Source organism: Puntigrus tetrazona, chromosome 22, assembly GCF_018831695.1.
Source record: "Puntigrus tetrazona isolate hp1 chromosome 22, ASM1883169v1, whole genome shotgun sequence".
In the NCBI taxonomy this organism is placed as follows: domain Eukaryota; kingdom Metazoa; phylum Chordata; class Actinopteri; order Cypriniformes; family Cyprinidae; genus Puntigrus; species Puntigrus tetrazona.
The window spans coordinates 11413221-11435519 of NC_056720.1; the positions used below are offsets into that span (position 1 = coordinate 11413221).

Below are 22299 nucleotides of genomic sequence, written 5' to 3' on the forward strand. Positions count from 1 at the left end.
TCTTCTTCTTCTTCTTCTTATTTAGCTTACTTATTTTATAATAATATTATTATTATTATTATTAATTAAAATGGACTTCAAGATACATCAAGATAAATTAAAATACATACAAATATTTATAAATAATTTAATAGTTTTTTAATTTAATGGATATTGACTGGATATTTATAGCATTCATTCATATATATTTTAATTATTGATAATGTTAGCTATTATTAGTAGTGCTGTCAAACGAATGATGGCGATTAATTGCACCCAACATTTTGTGCATGCACATATTTTAAAAAAAAGTTTAAAGATTAAATATATTTATATAAAATAGAAATATGCATGTAAATATTTTTAAAATATATTCTGTATGTGTGTATTAATATATACATAAATGTAGTACTAACATATATTACATAAATAAAAACTTTTATTTTGGATGGGATTAATCATTAATCTTTTGACAGCAGTAATTGTAGGTAGTAGTATTAATCAAATTAAAATTAATTACAAATAAATAAAATATATATGAATGGACGAATAAATGGATGAATTTTGCTATATTGATCATTTTTAACGAGCGATGAAATGGGATTGAGGAATGTTGCGAGCCAGATTCGAACCTGAATCTGATGAATAATAAGATTTTATCATGCTGAAGGTCAGATTTGAATCTGCTTCCTCCGAATCTGCATCATAGCTCGACAAATTAATAAAAGGCTGCAACCTCAACGTGTTTTTGAAATAACCCTGGGAGCGTTCGGCTTTATTGGATAGATAGTGGAGGAAGAGATGACAAGACCTTCAGCACTGCTCAAAATATCAGGAGTGTGTGTGCCAACCACTGAACCACGGCACCGAGCAAAGCTTTTAACACTTGAATATCATCCAATTCACCGTCTCTGTTGTTTTTGTTAGCTGGGAGGCTAACGCACCATCGCAAATGAGCTCTGAAAACTATTTCATGCCCATCAACAAATAAATCATTCACTAAAGAGAGACGAGAAGAACACGCAGTCCTGTCTAGTCGTCAAAGAGCGCAGACAGAGAAATGCGGTAAACTATAAATGCATGAAAATAAAAGGGAAGGCTGTTGAAACAAGTCTTAGTGTACATGGCAGGTCTAGCAGGCTAAATATAGTGTTCTGGGTTATCTGCTTTCTGCAAGCACTGAATCCTTGTTCCCTCTCATTATTTACATGTCTGTGCTTGTGATCTTTGTTTCTCTCTTTCCATCTCTTCTCTCTCATCATTCCATCCTCCCCTCGCATATCACACTCTCACTTTTTCATCTCCCCCAACCCCTATCGTAATCCCGCTGATGTGTCCTCAGGTTAACCAAACACCCTGTAACACGAAATCAAACGCAATCTCTCTTTTTAAACGCAGGCGGGCTTTTATGCAGTATTTACTGGAGCGTACGGCAGATCTGACGATATGAGGGTTGAAAAGCTCACCATGATATAGTGGCGCTGCATCTCCGTCTTCTCGCTGGCCAACTTCTCGCACTCAAGTTTCAGACTGTGAAAACACGGTGAAAAAATATGAATTGTACAAAAGAGGCTAATGACTCAATCATTAAGAATGAATCAGGTAAAATACATGAATCAGAACATGCCGATTTACTGAATCAGAACAACTTGATCTATTTTCGTGAATCAGAATGATCCAACTCACTTGAATGAATGAATCAGAACAAACTTATACTCTTCAGTGAAAGTGAATGATAAAATGCAATGAATCAGAATAAGCAAATTCACTTAAAGAAATCAAAACAGTCTGATTTACTTACAAGAATCAGAATGATTGAACATGCTTAAAGGAATCAGAAAAAACTGAGGCCCTGTTTAAACTAGTGCATGTTAATTTTAGAACATCTTAAAACTAAAATATTTTATTCAAAAATGTAAACTTTTGAAAACAAATCAAAATGATCTAACTCACTTTTATGAATCTGAACAAACAGACACGCTTCAATGCATAATAATAAATAAATGGGGAAAAAAATATTTACGTAATGAATCAGAATGACTGAATTCACTCAAAGGAATTAGAATAGCCAGTTAATTTAAACCAGTCATAACAAACCTATACACTACAATAAATACAATAATAAAAAACAAACTGATTCACTTAAATGAACCGTAATAATCTGGTTCAACCAAACCAATCAATTCAAATGAATAAGAATTAATCATTTAAAGTAAAATTTACTAATTTACTTACAGGAATCAAACCAAACTGATTCACTTGAACGAATCAAAATGGTGCAATTTACTTAAAGAAATAAGTGCAGACCAATTCACTTAATTAAAACATAATTAATTTATTCACTTAAATGAACCAGAACAAGCCAATTGGAACAAACTGATTCACTTTATGGAATTTATGAAATTTATTCAGTTATAGGAACCAACACAAACCCAATCAGTTAAATGATTACAGCATAAACTCAGCAGAGCTTATTTGATTGTTGCTTCAGTTTGCTCAGCATGCAAACAACATGATATTAAAACTGCCCCTTTCGGGAGAAATATCTTGTTACTGAAAAAACTCCACTGAAAATACAGTTAAGCTAGCAGCATGACCATTTTCAGTCGGTTCTTACTAATTCTGAACGCAGATTTTCATGGTTGACATACAAACATTGCTTTATAGTGAGCTGTATAATACAGTGACATTAATTCAATACACATCCAGACGGTTATTAGCCTGTAGGAAGAGACTCATAAATAAATCAAACGCGTTTCACATACTGGGAGTAAATCAGCTCATATGATCTGACCTGTGGTACTGAGCCTGAAGGAACTGGAACTCTTCTTTAATGCGGTCCAGAGTCTCCAGCACCGTGAACTTGAATGACTGTCCAGGCTGCAGAGGTACCTGAGGAGAGAGAGAGAGAGAGAAAGAGATGGCTTATTAATCAGTAAACAGCCATCGCTCTGTGCCGGAAGACTGGACTGCTTAAATTAATGTACCAAAAGTGACTCTTTGAAATAAAATTGAAAAAGTGCTCCCACTGCATTATCTTTGACCTTGGACTCACTACAAACAGAGCACGCATTTTTGGTGAGGAAAGAAGTGAACATTTGATAACAGCAGTACTTCTACGGGATCGTGGTAACTCTTGATTAGCAAAACGCTCTCAAAATGATTCAACCCTAACTCTACTTAGACTCGAATGTGCTTCCCAATCTTAAGAATAAGATGCGGAGTTGTACTTTATTGATAATTAAAGAACACAGAAGAGTGAATCAAAAACATATTGTTTGACAAGTGTGCTGTAGTCCAGTTGCCTCAGAGAATTAATCTTCTGTGATAGTTCTTTTTAGCGGATCAACCTTTCAGTGCAACCAGTATATCTGGAATTTAAAGTGCAAACCAAAACAATAAGTAAACAAATAAAAACAACCTGAACTCTGACTCTTCAGAGCTGGTTCTTTTAAGTGAATCTAAAGCATGCTGGCCCCGTGTCTGAAAATGCCTACTGCTGTACTATGTAGGTGAAAAACAGTAAGTAGACGAAAAGCACCCCGACGACATACTATTTCAAGCGAGATTCAAAAGTGAGCATCCAATGGGTATATCGCTATCCCATGAGGCCATAGGAAAGGTCACATTTCCATCATCCGGTTTTATTGCATCAAAAACTGATCTAAATGCTGAATTTAAAAAAAGAAGTCATCGAAAAAGAATGCAAATAATGGAAAATGGAAATGCATTTGCTGAACCCATTCTGGGGAAGCGGAAATCAAACTCAAGCGACTTAATCAGCTGTTTTCACTCTTGGTGCCTTTGCATTTTTAAAAAAATAATGATTATTTTTATTTAGTGACCAATACCAGAGTTTAAACAAAAAAGTCAATTTGCATCAAATTACACACATTCATACTACATAGAATATAGTCACAAAGCAAGTTCTTATTCAGAAGTAGATACCTGCTTAGTATACAATTTTGATAACTGCTTTTAGTGCAGAGTTTAGTTTGATTCATGAATGAAAAAATGATTCTTCTGAGTGGCTATTTAGTGAATCAAAAAAGTAATGAATCAATTAAACAGATTATTGAAATAAAAAAGTGTCTCTTTCAATTCTGTTGGAGCATTTTACCCTTCCCTACATATATCCCCCAAACACGGGCCCATCTATGAACAATACCTAATCTGATCCAACTGTATCTACCTCTCCTCCTCATTAAGACCCAAGTCCTTTCCTTTGCTATTTTTAAACACGTTTGCCATTCTGTCAGCTGCTTCCTAAAATGGCCGCCTTTGTCCTGCGCTCCTCCAGGCTTCCAGTTTTCTCTCTGAAGCTCGGTGTCCGGCGAATGGCTGAAGATTGGCGGTTTCAGTAGGAGCTTAATTAGTCTAGACAAGCGAAATTCAATTAAATTTCAATTAGGCTAACGGTGGAGGTCAGACACTCCGTGAGCTTTCAAGTAATTAAGCTGCAGGCGCACAGCTGACTGGATGAGTTCAGTACACACACCGCCGTGTTTGTGTGTGGATGGAGGGGGGCAGTCATCATGTCCCTACTGACCCTCATTCATTCAAACACGTGTGTGAGTGTGTGTACAGTCCTGAAAGCAACACGCACCACACAGGGCCAGAACTCACTCACAGGATCGTGGTACATTTCCACAACAACACAAAAATATACAAAGAGGAAACATCTCAGCCTAGCCATAGAACTATTCCATGATTGAAGTCCATGTAAATCCATAATAAATATGTGTTTCTCACAGTTTTGGGCGGTTACTAGGGTATTGCTATGCAGTTGCACAAATGTTGCGAGTGGTTGTCAGGGTCTTGCTAGGCAGTTGCTAGGATGTTGCTATGCATCTAATAGGGTGTACCATGGCACTGATTTTAGGGTTGCAAAAGAGACAAAATATTTACAGTAAATTTTCCGAAAATGTTCTGCCCCTTTGCAACCCTTACTGAGTGGTTGCCAAGGTGTTGCTATGCAGTTGCTAGAATGTTGCTGATAGACTGTTTTCTATGGTTACCAGGTTTTAAATGGCTATTTCTATGCAGTTGCTCAAATGTTGTGAGGGGGTTGCCAGAAATGTGCTATGCCATCGTTGCGACGTTACGGGAGGTTGCCAGGGTGTCGCTATGCAATTACTAGGCTGCTGTGAGAGGTTTCCAGGATCCTTTTCCAGTATTTATAAAATGTTGCGCAGAAACAATCCGAAATTTGTCAAACAATCCCACATTTTCTTACCGTCATTTCTTGAATATGCGTACATTTGATTCATAAAAATCTATGAAGCGCAAACGATCATGAACTTGCACGTAAATTAAGCTTCAGCTTAAGCAAGTTTCAGCTGTCTGCCTTGTAAACGACTCCTAATTAATGTCACTAACATATCACTAATCAGCGTCATTTAGAACAGCGAGCTGCAAGAACGGCTTACATTTTACAAAAAGTGCCTACGTCTGCTCAGACTCCGACTGCACGCTAAGCACTTTTCCAGAGTTTTTATAAATATGAGCGATCGCATGGATTTTAGCTTTCTAAGATCAAATCTGTGCATACACATGCTTTTTAAATGAGGTGCCTGACCACTAGGTTTCCAAGATGTTGCTACACAGTTTACTTTCTAAGTTGTTGTTAGTTATTTCCAGGTCACTTGCTATGCAGTCACTTGAACATTGCTATGTGGCTGAAAGGGTGTTCTGAGTGAATAACAGGGTGTTGACTACTGTTTCTAGGGTGTTGCTGTGCAGTTTAGAAGCTTCAGCAAGCTGCAAAATTTGAGGTATCATTCATGTCAAACGCTGCTAGATGGGTTTTCACCAATAGCTGGGATTCCATTACAGATTTGCGCAAAATCCATTAAGAAATTGTATTCAAGAAAAAATAATTTAAATGTGTTAAGTCATGTTGACGTTGGTAGGTTCATATATTTTACCAGTAAGCATATTTTTAAATGTGTCTCTGCTATTGGATAGCATACATTGCGCGCCTCGTGTTTATAAAAGTACTAGTAGTGTGCTCTTCTCATACCATTGGTAGATGAAATCATTGATTTTTTTATTTTTATTAAATGTATGATTATTTTTTTCCGCAGCCAAATGCTGCATGCCAGAGTATCTTAAATAGTTAACCCAAAAATGAACATTTATTCACTCTTGAGTAGTCCTGTATGAATTTCTTTGTTCTGATGAACACAAAGGAAGATATTTAGAAAAATTTTGTAACCAGGATGTTTTGGATCACCAAAAAAAAAAAATGCACAAAACAGCCTGGCTACAAACATTTTTCGAAATATCTTCCTTTGTGTGCGAAAAACCACCTCACGCAATCATAAATGTTTTTTGCGATACATCATGCAAATTAACGTACTTCTACTTTTCAATTCGCACAATTTAATGGAAACGAGACTAATGTTAATGTTAAATAGAAGCAAAAGTAATCAGCACTGCATATAATCAAGACATAAAGCATCCTTAAACGCTATAAAATATATTAGTATGGACTGTGTTGAACCGAAGGGCTATGCAACATACAGTTCAAACATGCTTGCAAAACTCACATATGCAAATAAACAAGGAGGAAACCTGGGTAAGAGCGTCTGTTTAGAAACAACAGTGTGTGTCAGACAGAAGGAGGGGGAATCCTGAAATCCAAAACTGATCCAGTTAATCTGGACGGAGGGGAACGAGGCAGACAGCGAGCCATGTGGGACGGCGGCTAGTCAATCACAATTTAGACGAGCTGCAGCAGGCTAGCCTAGAATTACTGGAGATTATCTTCTGAGGGAGGTCAAAGGGGGAGAGAGAGACGAGCAGATCCCATAACAATGGTGGGAAATGAAATCTCTCCCAATCGCCCACTCTGATCATCTCATATATCACTGCTGGAGTTGCTATTTTGGACACAGTGACTTAAATCGGCTTGAAGGAGGGGAGAGAGAGAGAGAGAGAGAGAGAGCGTCGAAAGATGAGCGCCGTCAGCTTCCGAGACGTCTGCGGAACGGTTTTCCGCTCGCATCCTCACAGACAGGCCGGGATAGAGACATCCATGAAATAATCATCCGCTGGTGAAATATTTAGTACAAAAAGGCGCACGAATAGATGAGGATCACCAGAGAGTGGGAGGAAGAGAAGTGTCAGTGTGATCTCGGGGGGGATCTGGGCGAACGTGTGAGAGTGTGTGTGTGTGTGTGTGTGATCTCGCTCTCTAAACCCAGCTTTCCTTCCTGCCTAGTCCTGCAAGACCTTGCCTCCACAAACTCCCAAGATACAACCAGTTTGAGGTGTCTGAGTTTAACAGGTACGCCTTGAACTGGGTGTCACACTCTCATTAAACAATCTGAGAAAAGTCCTTCACCCAATCTTAAACCCCACTGAATGCTGGGACGTCGGGTGGCTACTCAGTCTATCTTGGCGGCTTATTGACAATGCGACTCGGAGTGGCTCACTTTGTGAGGCCAAGCAAAAACCATTGCCGTCCAATACTGGATTAGAAACCGTGGATTGGCAGGCAGAGAAAACAGCTTTTATGCTTTACGGAGTGAACCAGCGATAGTTTGAGCCTGTAAAGCAAGAAGAAAGAAGGTCCTTGTGTTTCCGACCAACACGAAAAAATGACGATAAAACAGTGGGAAGACACGAAACCTGCAACCGAGTTTAGCATCCAAATGTGGCGGGAACAAAAAGATTTATTAAAACAATACGGCCGTGAGTAAAAATGAGCAAAGAAGAGCACACCAGCTCAAACTATCAGCTCATTAAAAGAGCATATGTGAATATTGTGGCCAGAAATTTGGCTACGGTTTTGGCTTGGCCACCACATCAGTGCAACAGAAAGCTGGCATTCACTCTCAGACACACATACACGCAATAACACACTAAAAAACATGTATGAATGTGGTACAATTCATGCTTTGTATTAAGAATAACAGAGAATCAAGTCTTTGCCATTAATTAATAATCAAAGCGCTTCTAATCATCTACAATCAAGGATTTGAAAGTGGGGTCCATTTTAAAGTGCCATTATTTTTAGTCGCAGAACGGAATGATATTCATGACTTTTAGTTATTTGTTATTTTACTTTTTTTATTTTTTTAGTGAATCAAAAGCATTTAGTGTATTTTTTTTATTTAAAAAAAATGACTCGTATGATTAGGTTTGTTTTAGTAAGTCTATTTCACACTGTTAAAAATAAAAGGCGCCACAGCAATGCCATAGAAGAATCATTTCAGATTCCACAAAGAACCATCTCTTTTAGAATCTGAAGAACTTTCTTTTGCCACAAAAAAACCTTTTATGAAACAGAAAGATTCTTCAGATCTTAAAGGTTCTTTACGGAACCATTTGGACCAAAAAGGTTCTTCTATGGCATTGTGAAGCACTTTTATTATTAGGAGCGCAATTTCCGAACATAGAATCAATTTAAATTCAGATTCATAAGTAATTAATTAAAAATATGCATGGCAAGCAGTGTAGTCTGATTTCAAAACAAGTGCTAGCAACTCTTTTTAATGAAACTAAATTAGCATAAAGAGTGCCTTGTTTTATTCTGATTCCCAAACAATGAATCTTACGCAAATGGTTCTTTTCAGTAAATCGAAAATATACAGCACGAGTGCAGTCCGTCGTTATCCTGTCTCTGAAGTGCTTTCATCACGTACCAAGGTCTGTTACTCTGTCACTTCAAGTCCTAAAAAGTCATTAAAGGTCAAGATAAACACGTTTTTGCGAGAATTCAATAAATATGAAATGGAATATACGTCTATTATGAATTATTACATTCGGCTGAAAAACTCCCGAGGGCAGTAAATGCAGCAAGAACTTATTTCTTCCAAATATTTTTTTTTTCTTCTCAAAAGTGCCCGCTAAGGGAACCGCTAATGGAAAAGCAACGGTTATGAGGAATCAGAATACATTCTTCACAATTGCGTCCCCAGTAATGAAAAAACTCAATTTAACACAAATTCCCAGCAATCGGGTAACTTTGCCTGTAAAAACACCACAAGCAAAAACGATTCGAAATGTGACGTATTTTACGCACGCCTCTAAATACAGCTACACTAAACGTATATACCATCAAACCATGAGCGCAGTATCCATATAAGTATTCACATCTTGGCACAAAACAGCCATAAATCCACACAGTGCAAACGCAGGTACTATTAGCAATAGTGCAAACACAGCGATGCCTCATGTGTTACGTGCGCTCACACTCATATTACAGCCTGTTGTTTGTATCTGGTTCTCAAACTACTCGTCATGTCCAACAGACCTCCAACAGAGAGAGTTCACATTTCTCACACCTCGCCCATGACATCTATGGACTTCTCACCCTTAAACGTTAACTGAACGTCGACGTTACCGTCTAGACTCTTCGTCTTCGGGTTTAAGTTTATTTGATGTCTTTACATTGTTTGGAGCATTAAAAATAATGCAAAAAAACGTATGCTATGCACTTGTTTGAGGACATCGGGACTCGATTTCTTTCAAGTTATGAAAAGACATGAGTGAACAAGAATAGGCGAAGTATTCTTTTTTTTTTTAAATCACTAAAGACATTTCTTTGTTTGACGAACTTTGTGTAAAGACGATTCTCGACTAATTATTCGATATGCCATTTTTCTTTCCGCTAAATTTTTCTAAAATGGTCATGCGCAGGTTTTTCGCCAACACATCATGATTAAAAGAAGTGTAATAATTGACAAGATTTTAATAATAACATATACATATTCATAAAATACTGAAATATAATTTAATTTGTTATGTCTCCCAAAATGCGCAGCGAACGTGCTTTTAGTCCCGGTGTCCTCAAATGAGGGACATGTAAGAAATCTACTTCCTACTTCCGTAACGGAAAGTCACATTTGGATTTGAAACCCCATAACGTTTTCCTGAGCGGTTGATTAAAGACACAAAATTAGACAAATTTAAATGATAATTAACAAGTATTATCACATTTCCATAAGAGTTTCGCTAAATTAATTTCAGACGTCATTGAAGACCATAGAGGGAGTGGTCACGGTGAAACATCCAATTATTTGGTATCTCTGAAAAGCTAAAAAGACTAAAACGGTCAAAGAAATTCACTACAATATGTTGTCCCCATACGAGGACGCAGGGACTTAAGAGGTGAAAAACAATGTGTTTGATCAACCTTGGAAGTTTGTGTTCTGTAACAGTCGGAAACCGAAGGTGTGGCTGCTGCAGATTATGAGCTTTCCCTGCCCAGCTTTTTTTTTTTTTTTTTTTATTGTTATTGTTTTTGGCTCAGAAGCATAGAGCGCTGTAACCCTTCTCTCATTCCACCTTCCAATCCCCCTGCTTCAGATAACGCTAACCACAAAAATCCAGTGGAACCAATTACCAGTCCTCCTGATGCAGTTTGCCTTGCAAATCAGGCCTTAACCCTTTCGATAGGCAGGTATTTCAGACTCCGACGCACTCTTTTCACACCGACAGGCTGCCTCTGATTTGCTCTAGATGATGTTGAATTGTCCGAGTAAACTACTGATGGGCCAATCTGAATGGTAAAACATTGCCTGAAGACATCGAGATTTGCATACCTTAAAGAAAATGCAATGCTAAGGTGATTTCCGAGGAGCCGCTATGTGATTGCTGAGGTTTTATAATAGGTTCCAAATAAAGGGAGCGATTCCACAGAAGAACCATTTTTAATTCCACAAAGAACCTCACAGCAACCATTTCTTAGAAGAGCCACAGCTAACCTTTCCATGAATGCTGAAGGTTCTTTGTGGAACCACAGACGCAAATAAAGAGGTTCTGTTCGTAAGATCAGGCACGAGCAAAAGTAACAGTTGTTCTTGGGCTAATAACAAAGCCGTTCTAACCGTGTGTGGATGAGCGTTTTCTGAGAACACAGCTCTCACGAACACGGAGATTTCTTTAAAAAAGTTACAGAACAAGAAAAAGTGGGAGCACAAAAGGCAATGTTTATGCTTGGTTACACACGGAGACCTTTCTCACACCTTTTTTACTGGTGCAGGTCATATTTCACAGGCCATGAGGGTAAAAATAAAACCCGGCTGCAGATTTCACGAGCCCTTTGGAGTTTGCTCATTGTATCATTATAAATTACATTCGATCACTCCAACTGGGAAGCTCAGGACACGACTGTATATCATGTTATATATGCTACAGGAATACGATCATAATTTTTACGAAAAAAATTTATCTGTATAATAAGAATTTGTCTTAAAGCATATTGACAGTTATGCACTTAAAGGAGAATCTTCATTTAGGAAAATACCAAAATTCACCACTATATTAAAAGAATAACTGTATATATAATCTTTTTACGCAAAACTCTATTCTTATATCTTAGATTCTTAGGTCTTTCTAATTTAATTTTTTTAAAACTTGATTTTATGGTCAAATATGATACTTTTGGACATTTCATGAACGTAAGGGTTAATATCATATATATATATATATTATATAAAAACTATGCCTCGAAGAACCTTTCTTTCTTTAATAAAAAGACATCCGACATCCTCTTTGTTGAGGTCTAAAAAGCAGGGGGAGAAGGTTAAATGCACTTTCTAAACCTTAATGTAAAGATGAAATCAAAACGGTCCTTAAAAGTACTTTATGCCAAATCTGTTTCCCTAATATTTTTCCTTTCCATTTCAACGTGACATATATCTTACTGCAGATTATTCTCTCGAGTTTTTTTTTTTCATCTAATTCACCCTCACAGTGGAGTTCTGTGGGGAAGGTGCACAACATGCACACTGAATCAGTCTCAAGGGACCTTTCGTTCATTCATGAACGCATCTGATGGTTTGCGTTGTCGTTTATTTCAAGTTTGGGCTTGTACGCCGAGGCACACTTCAAACAGGCTGCAATGTACAGTAGATTCTTCAGATTCTTGAAACATCAATAAACCAAAGATGGGTCACAGATAGCAAATAAACTTCCCACAGTGAGCCCTATCCAACCCCACCCACATACACACACACACACACACACACACACACACACACACACACATCTAAACCACTCTAGATTTGCCCAAACGCACTGCCATCTATTAGAGGGGGCGTCGAGAAAGCTTTATTACACAAACTAATACAGACACACATTGCGTTTGATTCCTCCCACACAACTTTCTAGCAACTGGCTCTTGAGGACACCTGGGTGAAGATGAACATGCGTACGTGCAACTGAAAGTCTGAAGAGACGTCTCTCTCTTAAACCGAATCGCCTCATCGGTCCCATTTGTCGAGGACGTGGGAGAAGAAGACAGCGTAGCACTTACCGGGTGTCTACCCTGCGGGTACATGGTCACCGGAGGGATGCCGGCTTTCGGTTCTGCGGCCGACGGGCTGACCCCTCTGTACTCCTGCGTCCCCCCTCCGCAAGGGGACAGAGCCCCAGATCGAGCTCGGGAACCCGGCTCTGTTCTTTCCGAGCCGCAAGGAGGCTGTCAGAGCATCCGACGAGGGGCTCTTCCAAAAACAGATCCCCTTACTCACACTTTTTTTCCCCCCCACAAGAATTCCCTGACGTCCCACTCCCGTTAACCGTCCGGCTCTCGGTCCGAAAGATCAGGAGAGCCGGAGGAGCAGGGAATTCCGAAGAAACGCGTCCAGCTGTCCCTGGTCTCGTCCTTCTGCAAATGTCCCCAACAAGCTACAAAAACAAACGCGTATCTCCATTCGAGTCTTCCAACCTCGTAACAGTACCCCAAAACTACAGGGCTTCTTTTGCTGAGGTCTAAAAAGGCGAGGAGAAAGAGGAACGGGCTTTGTTTTTAATCTAAATCTAGAGAGGGAGGAAAAAAAAAACACACACACAGGAAAGCAGGAAAGAACAGCAGGTCACTGGAAGATCCAGCAGGCTTTTCAGCAGCGAGCCCTAGACTGTAATATATTGTGCCTGTTGGCTTCAACACAAACACGACAGCCTGCTCAAGCTGCACTTAAGGTGGACCGGGCGAGATAGATAGAGGATAGATAGACGGGGACGGAAATAGACACCAATACATGCGTACAAGCAACGATGCATGCTCTCTTGTTGTCATCGCATTGAATGGCTGACAGATTCATATCAGAACACACACACCTACAGGGGAAAAAAACACGCATTAGATATCATTCTTACAGGACAAACAGAGATATTTGATATTATATTTTTTGACTGAAATAGATACAGTAATCTCTCATGTGCCTCTTCTAGGTCACATCTCGACAAATCTCTCAAACTGAGCGGATCGTCATGGAAATATTTCTCACCCAACTTTTCAAAGACCTAATTATCTGTCATACTACCAACATTTATTTAGAGAATATAATCTCGATAATAGTTCAAAATGATACAAAAAATATTATATAAACTGTAATGTATGTAACTGTAATACTACAAAACTCATATATTACACTCATAAACTTCAATTACTAATTTTATTTATTTATTTATTTATATATATATATATATATATATATATATATATATATATATATATATTATATTTATTTATTAAATCCTTTATATTATATATATATATATATTATAATTTACTTAAATGTTTACTTATTTACTTACTGTATGCCAACAGCTGTCTCAATTTACTTTTCCAATTAAACTTAATTAAACTTGCCTCAGGGGAGAAACAAATCTGAAAATAAGGGACATAGAAAGAAAAAAAAAGGGAGAGAGCCAGAGAGATGAGGAATGATTCAATTTGCCAGCAACTCCGTGAAAGCACCACGTGTGTCCGACCCCATCGCCTCTGACAGACAAGCATTTATCTACCCTTTGAGAAATAAACCGGCGAATTTAGTTGTGATTGCAACACTTACAACCTTGATTTACCTTGATTTTCTCGTCTGTTTGTCTGAAAGGACACATCAGCGCATTTTAACCATCCCTATCAGCATGGGCCCCGTCTCTTGATCGTTCCCTAGTTTCTCCTCCGTCACGTTAGCGTGATCTCGGAGGCATCCCTTGTTAGTCACCTCTCCGGTCAGGGATTGCCCTAATCGCCGTTATCTAATTGCGTGGATTAGACAGGTAATTATTCACACGACTCTCTTCCTTTAACCTCTCACTGATACGTGAAGCCGGCTGAGAGCAAACAGACAATCGTGGAAATGACCGACGAGACTCAATGGCGTCCAGGAAAAGGGTCAACGGGTTCGGCGCAAGATCTGAAATAAGATGACAGGAAAATCAGGACATTCATGTGTATAACAACAGCTGTGCTTACACTTCAGTTAAAGTTACTCTGACACTTTGAAGCATTATCTATATGCATCTATCTATAAACACATCATTTTATGAATTCAGAAATGTACCTTTAACAGCAACAAATCAGGTTTCCTATTCACCTTTGATCCGAATCGGCACCAATGGAGATTCATTTCCAAATAACTGATAAACTGATACTGATAAACTCATAAATGATCAAAGTTCCTTGCAATAACGCTTAATAAAAACAATTACGCACCGCACAGAAGACATATTCAATGAGTGGTTTTAGTAGAAACGTCTAAAAGCTTATAAAGTTTGAAGAAAGTTTAGATGCGCGTTATGTTTACCTACATATAAGCGGGAAAACAACGAAAACGAGGACAGAAATGCCACCGGACCCGTTTCATTTCATGCCCTCTACTTATTTATGCGTGTTTTATGTATAAAACAGGCTGTTTAAATATCAAAAGAGCAAATTGCACGAGATAAATCAGACCCCTCACCTTACTCCGGACCACCTTAAAACTCGGCGGCTGTGGGGCACTCTCCAGCGCTTCTCCGATTGGCCGCGGCGACCAATCCGTTCCGACCAATCAAACCGTACAAGTCCCACGTTGGCCCTTGACATCAGCGGCTGCGGCGGTCCAATCTCGGCGTTCTCGGCCGCCGATTGGCTGCAGCCTGTGAGGGGGGGCGGGGTGCGGTCTACAGGGATTGTGGGCATTGAAGTTCCAATTATTCCGCACCCCCGCCGCTCCCGCCTCCAGCTGCCAATCACGCCGCATAAACGATCACCTATGACTGCTAATGACAAATGAGCATCGTGTAGCACCTAGTGTTGACTGCCTTGAACAATTAAGCGAAATAAATAAACACACTCTTTATTTGGTGAGTCATAGTGGCTCTATGATAACCCTGTAAATTAATGAGCAGCTTGCTTATTAAACAGATGAAAATTCTATCATCATTGTTCTGTCTTGCTGTTCCAAACCCGTATGACTTTTTCTTATGTGGAACACAAAGGGAGTTATTACCGTCTCATCTGTACTATGGTACCACAGGCGTTTTTTTTTTGTTTTGCTAGATAGCTCGGCCACCTATTGTCACAGGAAACTCAGTCCAAAAAATACAGTGTTTGAGGCATTTTGGTGACTGCACACTTTACAGCTCATAACGGTATCATAAATGGACTGTAATTAGTCTATAATTTTAAAATATTTAACGTTTTAGGAGTCAACATCTCCCTGAAAGTCAATGGGTTGAGGCGAACATTTGGTTACCTACATTCTCCAAAACATCTCATATCTAAATAAATTCTAAAACCGATTACAGAAATGCATATAACACTAACAATACACACACAAAGCCATTTTTACAGTGAGAGGCGTGCGGACAAGCGTACGTTAGCCTACCCAGCGCACGTGTGCACACAATGAAAGAAAAGAGAGACTAGCTTTGTCAGTGAGTATCGATTGCCCTGATAGATGTGGTCTATTCTTTAACTGAACTAAGCTCCGATTGCCAGCGAGCGCATCGGTGTGGCCGGGCCTCCCATCTCTCCAGTAATTAACTTCAGGCTTCACCTGTTGTGGCAGCTCGAATCGGAGTAGCGTCTCGCACTATCAAACACGACACAGACTTTCCTCAGTCATCTGCCTGTAAGCGTGTCACCAACTACAGATCTTTATCCTAAAATGCCTCTTTGCTTTTACGGCTCACGCTCTTTGTTATAAATATCGCTCCGCCACACACAGACAGCAGATCTTTAGCAAACATACGGGTGTGCTAGTAAATCGGCATTGATACGTTTCGTCCAGATTTTCAATTGTTTTTCTATATAAATTTTCTATAGTGGCTTTTTCCTGGGATGGATGACAAAAAGTATAACTGTGATTTTTATTCGAACGATTCGTACTTTTCTTTATCGTAATTGCAGAATAATTCTGAGAACAGAAGTTAATTATCTTTTGATATTTTTATCGTGGTACAGAAAGAAGCTTCTATAGCAAATCACGTGAAATTGGGAAATTGGCGCAGTTAAACGTTAATTAGCCGTTGCAATTTTGTAATATGTTGAGATTGACTTTTAGCATAAACATTCGCAGATTTTTCCGAGTTGGAGGTGTGGCTGAAAACTTTACAGACAATATGTAACAATTAATTTCACAGCACGTTCAAACATGGAATAAAATCCTAAAATGCAAAAAACACACCTGAATCTTTAGTCGTCATTTTGCACAAAGCTTGCTATAATATACATCGTCTTCTCGTATCGAACCAAATCAACATTCACATTGCTCAAAATCGAATTGCCCTCCTCCATCCCCAGCTCCTCCTTTTCCTCAGTCGGGATTCATCCCTCTGCATCCCTTTGAATCAGACTCATTTCTGAAATGTTTTTATCGTTAATGGTATCGTTAATGACACATTTACGTTGGTTGTGCTTTGTTTAGCCCAGAAGGGTTCCCGCCAGGCTGAACGGATGCGCAGGAAGTTATTTCCAATCTAAACTGGCATGCTAACTGTCTGTCATCTTTGATGATAGTGGGCCTGACAGAAGTGATTCGAATGCATCCGATATCATAATTACGCCTTCCCAATTTGTAAATACAAACTTCCCAGAAGAACTGAAATGCGCAGCACGCAGTGATCTTCCACTTGCTCTTGCATAACCTTTACAGGAAGCGGAGGACGGGCGGCAGAAACGATGACCGATCTTTCGCCCGTCCTAAAGAGTGACGGATCTGACTAGGAGATTTTGACTTTGTGAGACACGTTATCACGTTGGAGACTACAAATGATAGGGAACGGACATCGGCGTGTATTAATGCGCATTAAAATCAACATAACATGACATTCACAAGCCATTTAGCTCCTTAATGCGATGTATATGTGAGAAAAGATTTAATGAGAGGGAAAAAGGCTGGGGGTTTATCAAAAGGAAAAATTGATTGGACCGCAAACTCAATTTCATCAAAAATTTAATCTGCATTTTTCAGTAGTTACACCGTTAAATACTGCTAATTAACATAAACCAATAGCCTGTGTGGCCTGAGAAAAGGAAAGTTGTTAAAGGCAGAGCAAGTTATTACATTTTAATGGAAAGAACACATTTATTATAGACAATAACATGCTCAGAATAACTAGTAAATAGTCCATTTTAATTCTACGTGATTAAACACACACTGTTGCTGAATGAAGGTGTCAAGAGACATCTCTTTCCAGTCTCTCGTCTCTCTTTTTTTTTTGGTTTGCTCTGGTGCATTATGTAAGTGTAAAATGCACAGGCGGAGGTTCGTGGCCAGATGTAGTGTGTGTGTGTGTGTGTGTGTGAGAGAATGGAAAGGGCTAATGAAGGAAAACAGGGTTCGTGAAATAATCAACAGAATGAGAGAGAGGAAAGAAAGATGAAGAGAGAAAGTGTACGCGCTCCGCCTGAGGGCCAGACAGTGCGAGTAAACACTGAAAAATTCCAGATACCGTGTTTTGAGAATCCAGAGGGAATTTAGTGGTTTAAATGGCCTAAAAAACAGCTCGGCTTAAACTCATAGGGGAAGTGAATTAACAGGCAGAGAAGAGGATTTATGCGATTTATTATAGCCACATGTTTCAGTCTGAGGACACGACACAGCATGAAGCAAACAAAGGCAACACACACAAGTTGCGGACGCAACCGCAATCCATCCAGACTCCAAATTCGCTCTGCAATAACGGCGCATGCAAGCACGTACCCTGGTAATGCACCGTGGTAAAACAAAAGGGCCGTTTTAACTAACGCTCGCAGACTCGGTCGCTTTGCGCCAACGTTCTCTCTCCTCCAGGATTTGAACATAATCAGTTACATCCTAAAATTGCAGCAGATGTATCTAGCCCTCATGGCCTCAGAATTCATAACCCTAATTTTTTCCATTAGTGGGTCAATGCGGCGGGAAGCAGCTCCAGACTTTTTATTTAGGGCATGCTTTACCTTCCCATGATCCCCTTTGAGTTCCAGCCTGGAATTGTGAGAAAGTAATTTTAGGGAGGAAATGAAAAAAAATTACTGTGGGAAGCCTACAGTGTGGCTGAATAAATGGTTTTGGTTGGATTTCTGTAGATTTGGTGGAATTTTAGGTTTATGTCATGTTTGTAAGTATAACACAAAATCAAGATATGGCTACTGATGTATGCTGCATTTTAACGTTTCAACTACAAGTGGTGATAAAGCGGCCACATTTATCCCTTTCTACGCGATTCAGTTCAAACACGGTCAGTTTCGAAGTAATTGATTGTTGTTAGCTCGTATCAGATCATTGACATTTTGCATATTTGGGGTGCCGTATCTGAAAGGACCCCAACGTGAATAAGCTTTAAGAGCTAAGAGAGCTGTGAAGTATGAGTATGAAGATTTTGATTAAAAAACTAGTCCACTTCCCACAAACTAGAAGTAACTTTGTAACTACGTCAACTACACATTGACATGATACTTGTAAAGTTTCTGATAGCCGGTATATGTTGTGGACCCATCAAAATAAAGTGTTAGAAGTTATTAAGCAGAAAGTCTACTAATACTCTAATGACTGCTAGTTAACATGTAGCTACTTACTTATTACTTATGTAATGTTGACAGCTAGTGGTGACTGCAGTTCATATTCAAAATATCGGTTGTTTTGAGAGTCGGCGGCGCTTACGCAGGTTGCCAGATTGAGGACATGCAACATGAGCGCGTGAAACTGACAGCAGCAAGTCCTGTACGCTGATGAGATTTATCATCATATAATATGCCTCTGCTCATACGGCTTTTAGGTGGATGGTAGAATCTGTGATCTCTGACCTACTTCATTCGCTGGCTTACATGTTGCAGTACACTGTGTTTTCCACCAACTGGCAACCCGGCGTGTCAAAATACTATTGGGCAAATGGGCAGTCGTGCGGAATCAGACTGATCAAAAGAAAAGCAGACATTTGAAACACACATTTCAAAGCAGAATATCTACCTGCAGCATTGCTTTTCTGGAGAAACAAGTATGCGAACGCAACGTAGGAAAAAATGTCTTAAACTGTGTTCCGGATATGAACAAAGTCTTGCGGTCGTGCGGGTTTTGAACTCTTTAAGCAAAGCACATTTTTTACGTCAAAAACTATAATATGCATTTATAAAATAGAAAGGGTGAATAATCTAGTCCATCATTTATCATATTCGTAAGACTTGTTATAAGGTATTTAAAACGTATCGTGGCATGAGAGACGGTCTTCAGTTGTTTGCATACGAAAAAAAAGAACAAAAAGATCTTACAAATTTCTTCGCTATATAAGTTCACACTTATAATAAGAGTTTGATTCTAAACAAACTCTAGTGCAATTGCTAAGTCAATGTTGGTTTATTAAACAAGTGGACCAAAGCCATCTAAACGAACCAAAAACATAAGTTGCCCGTTACAGTTCGGTATAGACACAGGAACCGCCATCTTGCAGCAGATCTCAGTAAGCGACGGAGGAATTCCTCATTTTATAAGCTCTTTGCGAGTTCTCAGCTAAACTACCACAGAGCGCTTTTAACCCAGCAAGCAGCATTGTTTTGGATGTTCTCTGCATTCTTCACTAAATATATAAAAGCTGTCTAATCAGGTTACCATCTTATCCTTACGCCTGTATGTCGTGTAAAAATTTGCTAAGCAAACCAAGACTAAATGCATCGTTTTCTTTTTTTTGGCGAGAACCATGCGAACACATGATCATACGTGTTTGGAATGACATGAGTAAATGGCGAGCGAATTTTACTTTCAGCTGAAGTATTTATTCCTTTCAAGAGGTTTTACAGTAATGTAGTGTTTGTTGTTGTTTTTGAAAGCATAATTGGACAAGGAAAGGATCTTGGAAATAAATGAGATGAAAGTTCTCTCTCTGTGCGCAGCTGCAGAGGGGTCTGGCCAGTTGGCAAGGTGCCCGGCGCATGTCATGCCAATTAAGTTCATCAGCTAAAAGTCTTCCATCTGGGAATGCCGCCTGTTACAGACAACATTAACCCTTTTCTGATGCATCCCGGAAAAACACACCGTGCATAAAGAGGGTGTAAGAATTCCCGTTTCTTTCTGGCACTTTTTCTCCTACCTCGTCGACCTTCTTCGTTTCTTCCCTTTTCAAGCGATTTGCTTTTCTTTTGGTTTGATTCCAGCGTTAACCTTTATTGTCAAAAACGGCGCTGGATTACACAAAAATAGCTTGTGAGTATGTGCCACGGGCTATTACAGATCACAATCCAGCTAAATAACTCCATCTGGTGGGAGCCTTGCATTAAAGAGGCGAATCAAAATTACAAGAGCGTTCGACTTCAGCCATTTAACGCACATTGTGAGGAAACCAAAGCTTGAATGTACTGTACCGCTGTGCAGCTGTAAGATGAAATTTCAGATCGCAATGTTTCCTCAGCGCGGCAGTTCAGTCGACTAACACTTGAAAAGACGACGTGGTGGCCACGTTTGGGAATTCAGTCTGCTTATAACGGAGTAACCAGGTGATGAGTACGTTTCAACTAATTAGGAAATTAGCACATTCATATTGACAGCGAACTGCATGAAAATGAACGCAGGCTTCTCTAGTACTGTAGCACAACAAAGTTTCAACTACCAATGCAGTGACAATATTGTTTATTGTTTGCCGTCGTCTTTCTCGCCGGTTCATCATGAGTCAGGTCATTTTTCGAGTCTCTTTTCATCCGTCCCCCGCACATCACTTCATTTTTGTGACTTAAACGCCCTTTCGTGCCAGTGACCTGTTCTCCGCCGGGCCCTTGAGGGCCTTCCGTTTCAGCTATTCGCACTAAATATTGTATGCAGAGAAACTTTGAGCGAAGGATTATAAAGCACGTTTGATATTCGGACAGCTTGAGACGTCTGTTGCAAACATTCACAAGCTGCACTGTTGATCGCGCGTGTCGCTCACACACCCTCACGCGCGCTCATACCTGAGTGTCAGGTAAGGAAATATCAAACGGGAAAAAAATAACCTCGGGCACTGCTTTTGACTGACTGCTATTCTGAAATATGAAGGAAAGGAAACTTCAAGTCGGGCTGCAAAAATACTAGACGCAGTTTCAGAGGAAATATTTTATTTTCAAGTAATTTCCCCTGAGATGCATGAATGTAACCGTGACTGTATATAATTAACATAGCTGGGATTTAAAGTGCACAAATAAACAGTATGGCTTTGTATTAAAGTCGACCTGAAATCAAAAACGATTTGCTTTCATTAAGATGAAATGCACGCGTTTTCTACTTAACCTTTAATACACATTACTGGTCTCATTAAATAAAAAAAAAATTGACTTCATAAATATATGACTCTATATAACAATTAGCCTTGATATGGCTTAATCTTTAGAAACTATACATTATTAGAAATGCCAAAGTCTTGAGTTTCAACTTGGTTTTTCTTGTAATTTTTTTTTGTAATGCTCAGGTCTTAGCGTTGACTTTGTACGCAATCTACAGAATTCATTTTTGGTGTGCACACACTATTATAGCGACAATATATATATATATATTTTTTGTCAGGAGGTAACTAAGCAAAATAATAACAAAAAAAGAACTGTATGCCTTTAAAAAAACAGGCACAATTTTCTTATTTTATTTTATTTGCACTACGGTCGCACCACACAACCGATTAAGCAGAAAATAGTTTTCAAAGTTTTATAATATTCAATACTGACCACTTTGTATGCATCGAAGACGTCAAGGGCGTTTAGCGTTTTTCAGTTTTCCCCCCGTGGTAAATGGTTTCTATATAGCTTTATGTAAAGCGTATAAAACTGGTTAAGCCACACGAGCAGAGTCCTTCGACTCGGCCAGGCCCTGCCTTCACACACATTCCCACTCCAGGCCGCCAGTGACTGTGACACAACCGCTCCAGCAGCGTAAACAGACCACACAATGACCACACGCCATTCACTCAGCCACTGCTGTTGACGGCAGCCAAAAGTACAACCTCGTGGGAAAGGGTTTGGACGGAGAGGCAGGGTTGAGGCGTCCGCTGGGGACTCGTTCAGCCGAGTAAGCCCCGCCCACCATCATTACGCCGAGCCCAACATTTCGACATCGTAAAAGTTAATTTATCGTTTCGTTTTCGCTTAAATACCTGGCG

The 22299-nt window shown here is 39.3% G+C and overlaps 2 protein-coding genes across 7 annotated transcripts in view; both read right to left on the bottom strand.

Moving 5' to 3' along the window:
• Window positions 1–12861, bottom strand: part of tle2b (TLE family member 2, transcriptional corepressor b) — a 43889-nt gene extending 31028 nt beyond the window's left edge. For all 4 annotated transcript variants that reach the window (XM_043223259.1, XM_043223258.1, XM_043223257.1 and 1 more), the window contains exons 1-3: window positions 12248–12861; window positions 2774–2871; window positions 1446–1509 (exon numbers count right to left, since the gene is read on the bottom strand). In XM_043223259.1, the coding sequence (XP_043079194.1) occupies window positions 1446–1509; window positions 2774–2871; window positions 12248–12271 (186 nt within the window). In that variant the 5' untranslated portion in view covers window positions 12272–12861. The remainder of the gene's footprint in view (window positions 1–1445; window positions 1510–2773; window positions 2872–12247) is intronic.
• The window catches only part of LOC122327734 (CUGBP Elav-like family member 5), a 1183696-nt gene that overhangs the window by 946094 nt on the left and 215303 nt on the right, over window positions 1–22299 (bottom strand). The gene's annotated exons all lie outside the window — the stretch shown is intronic.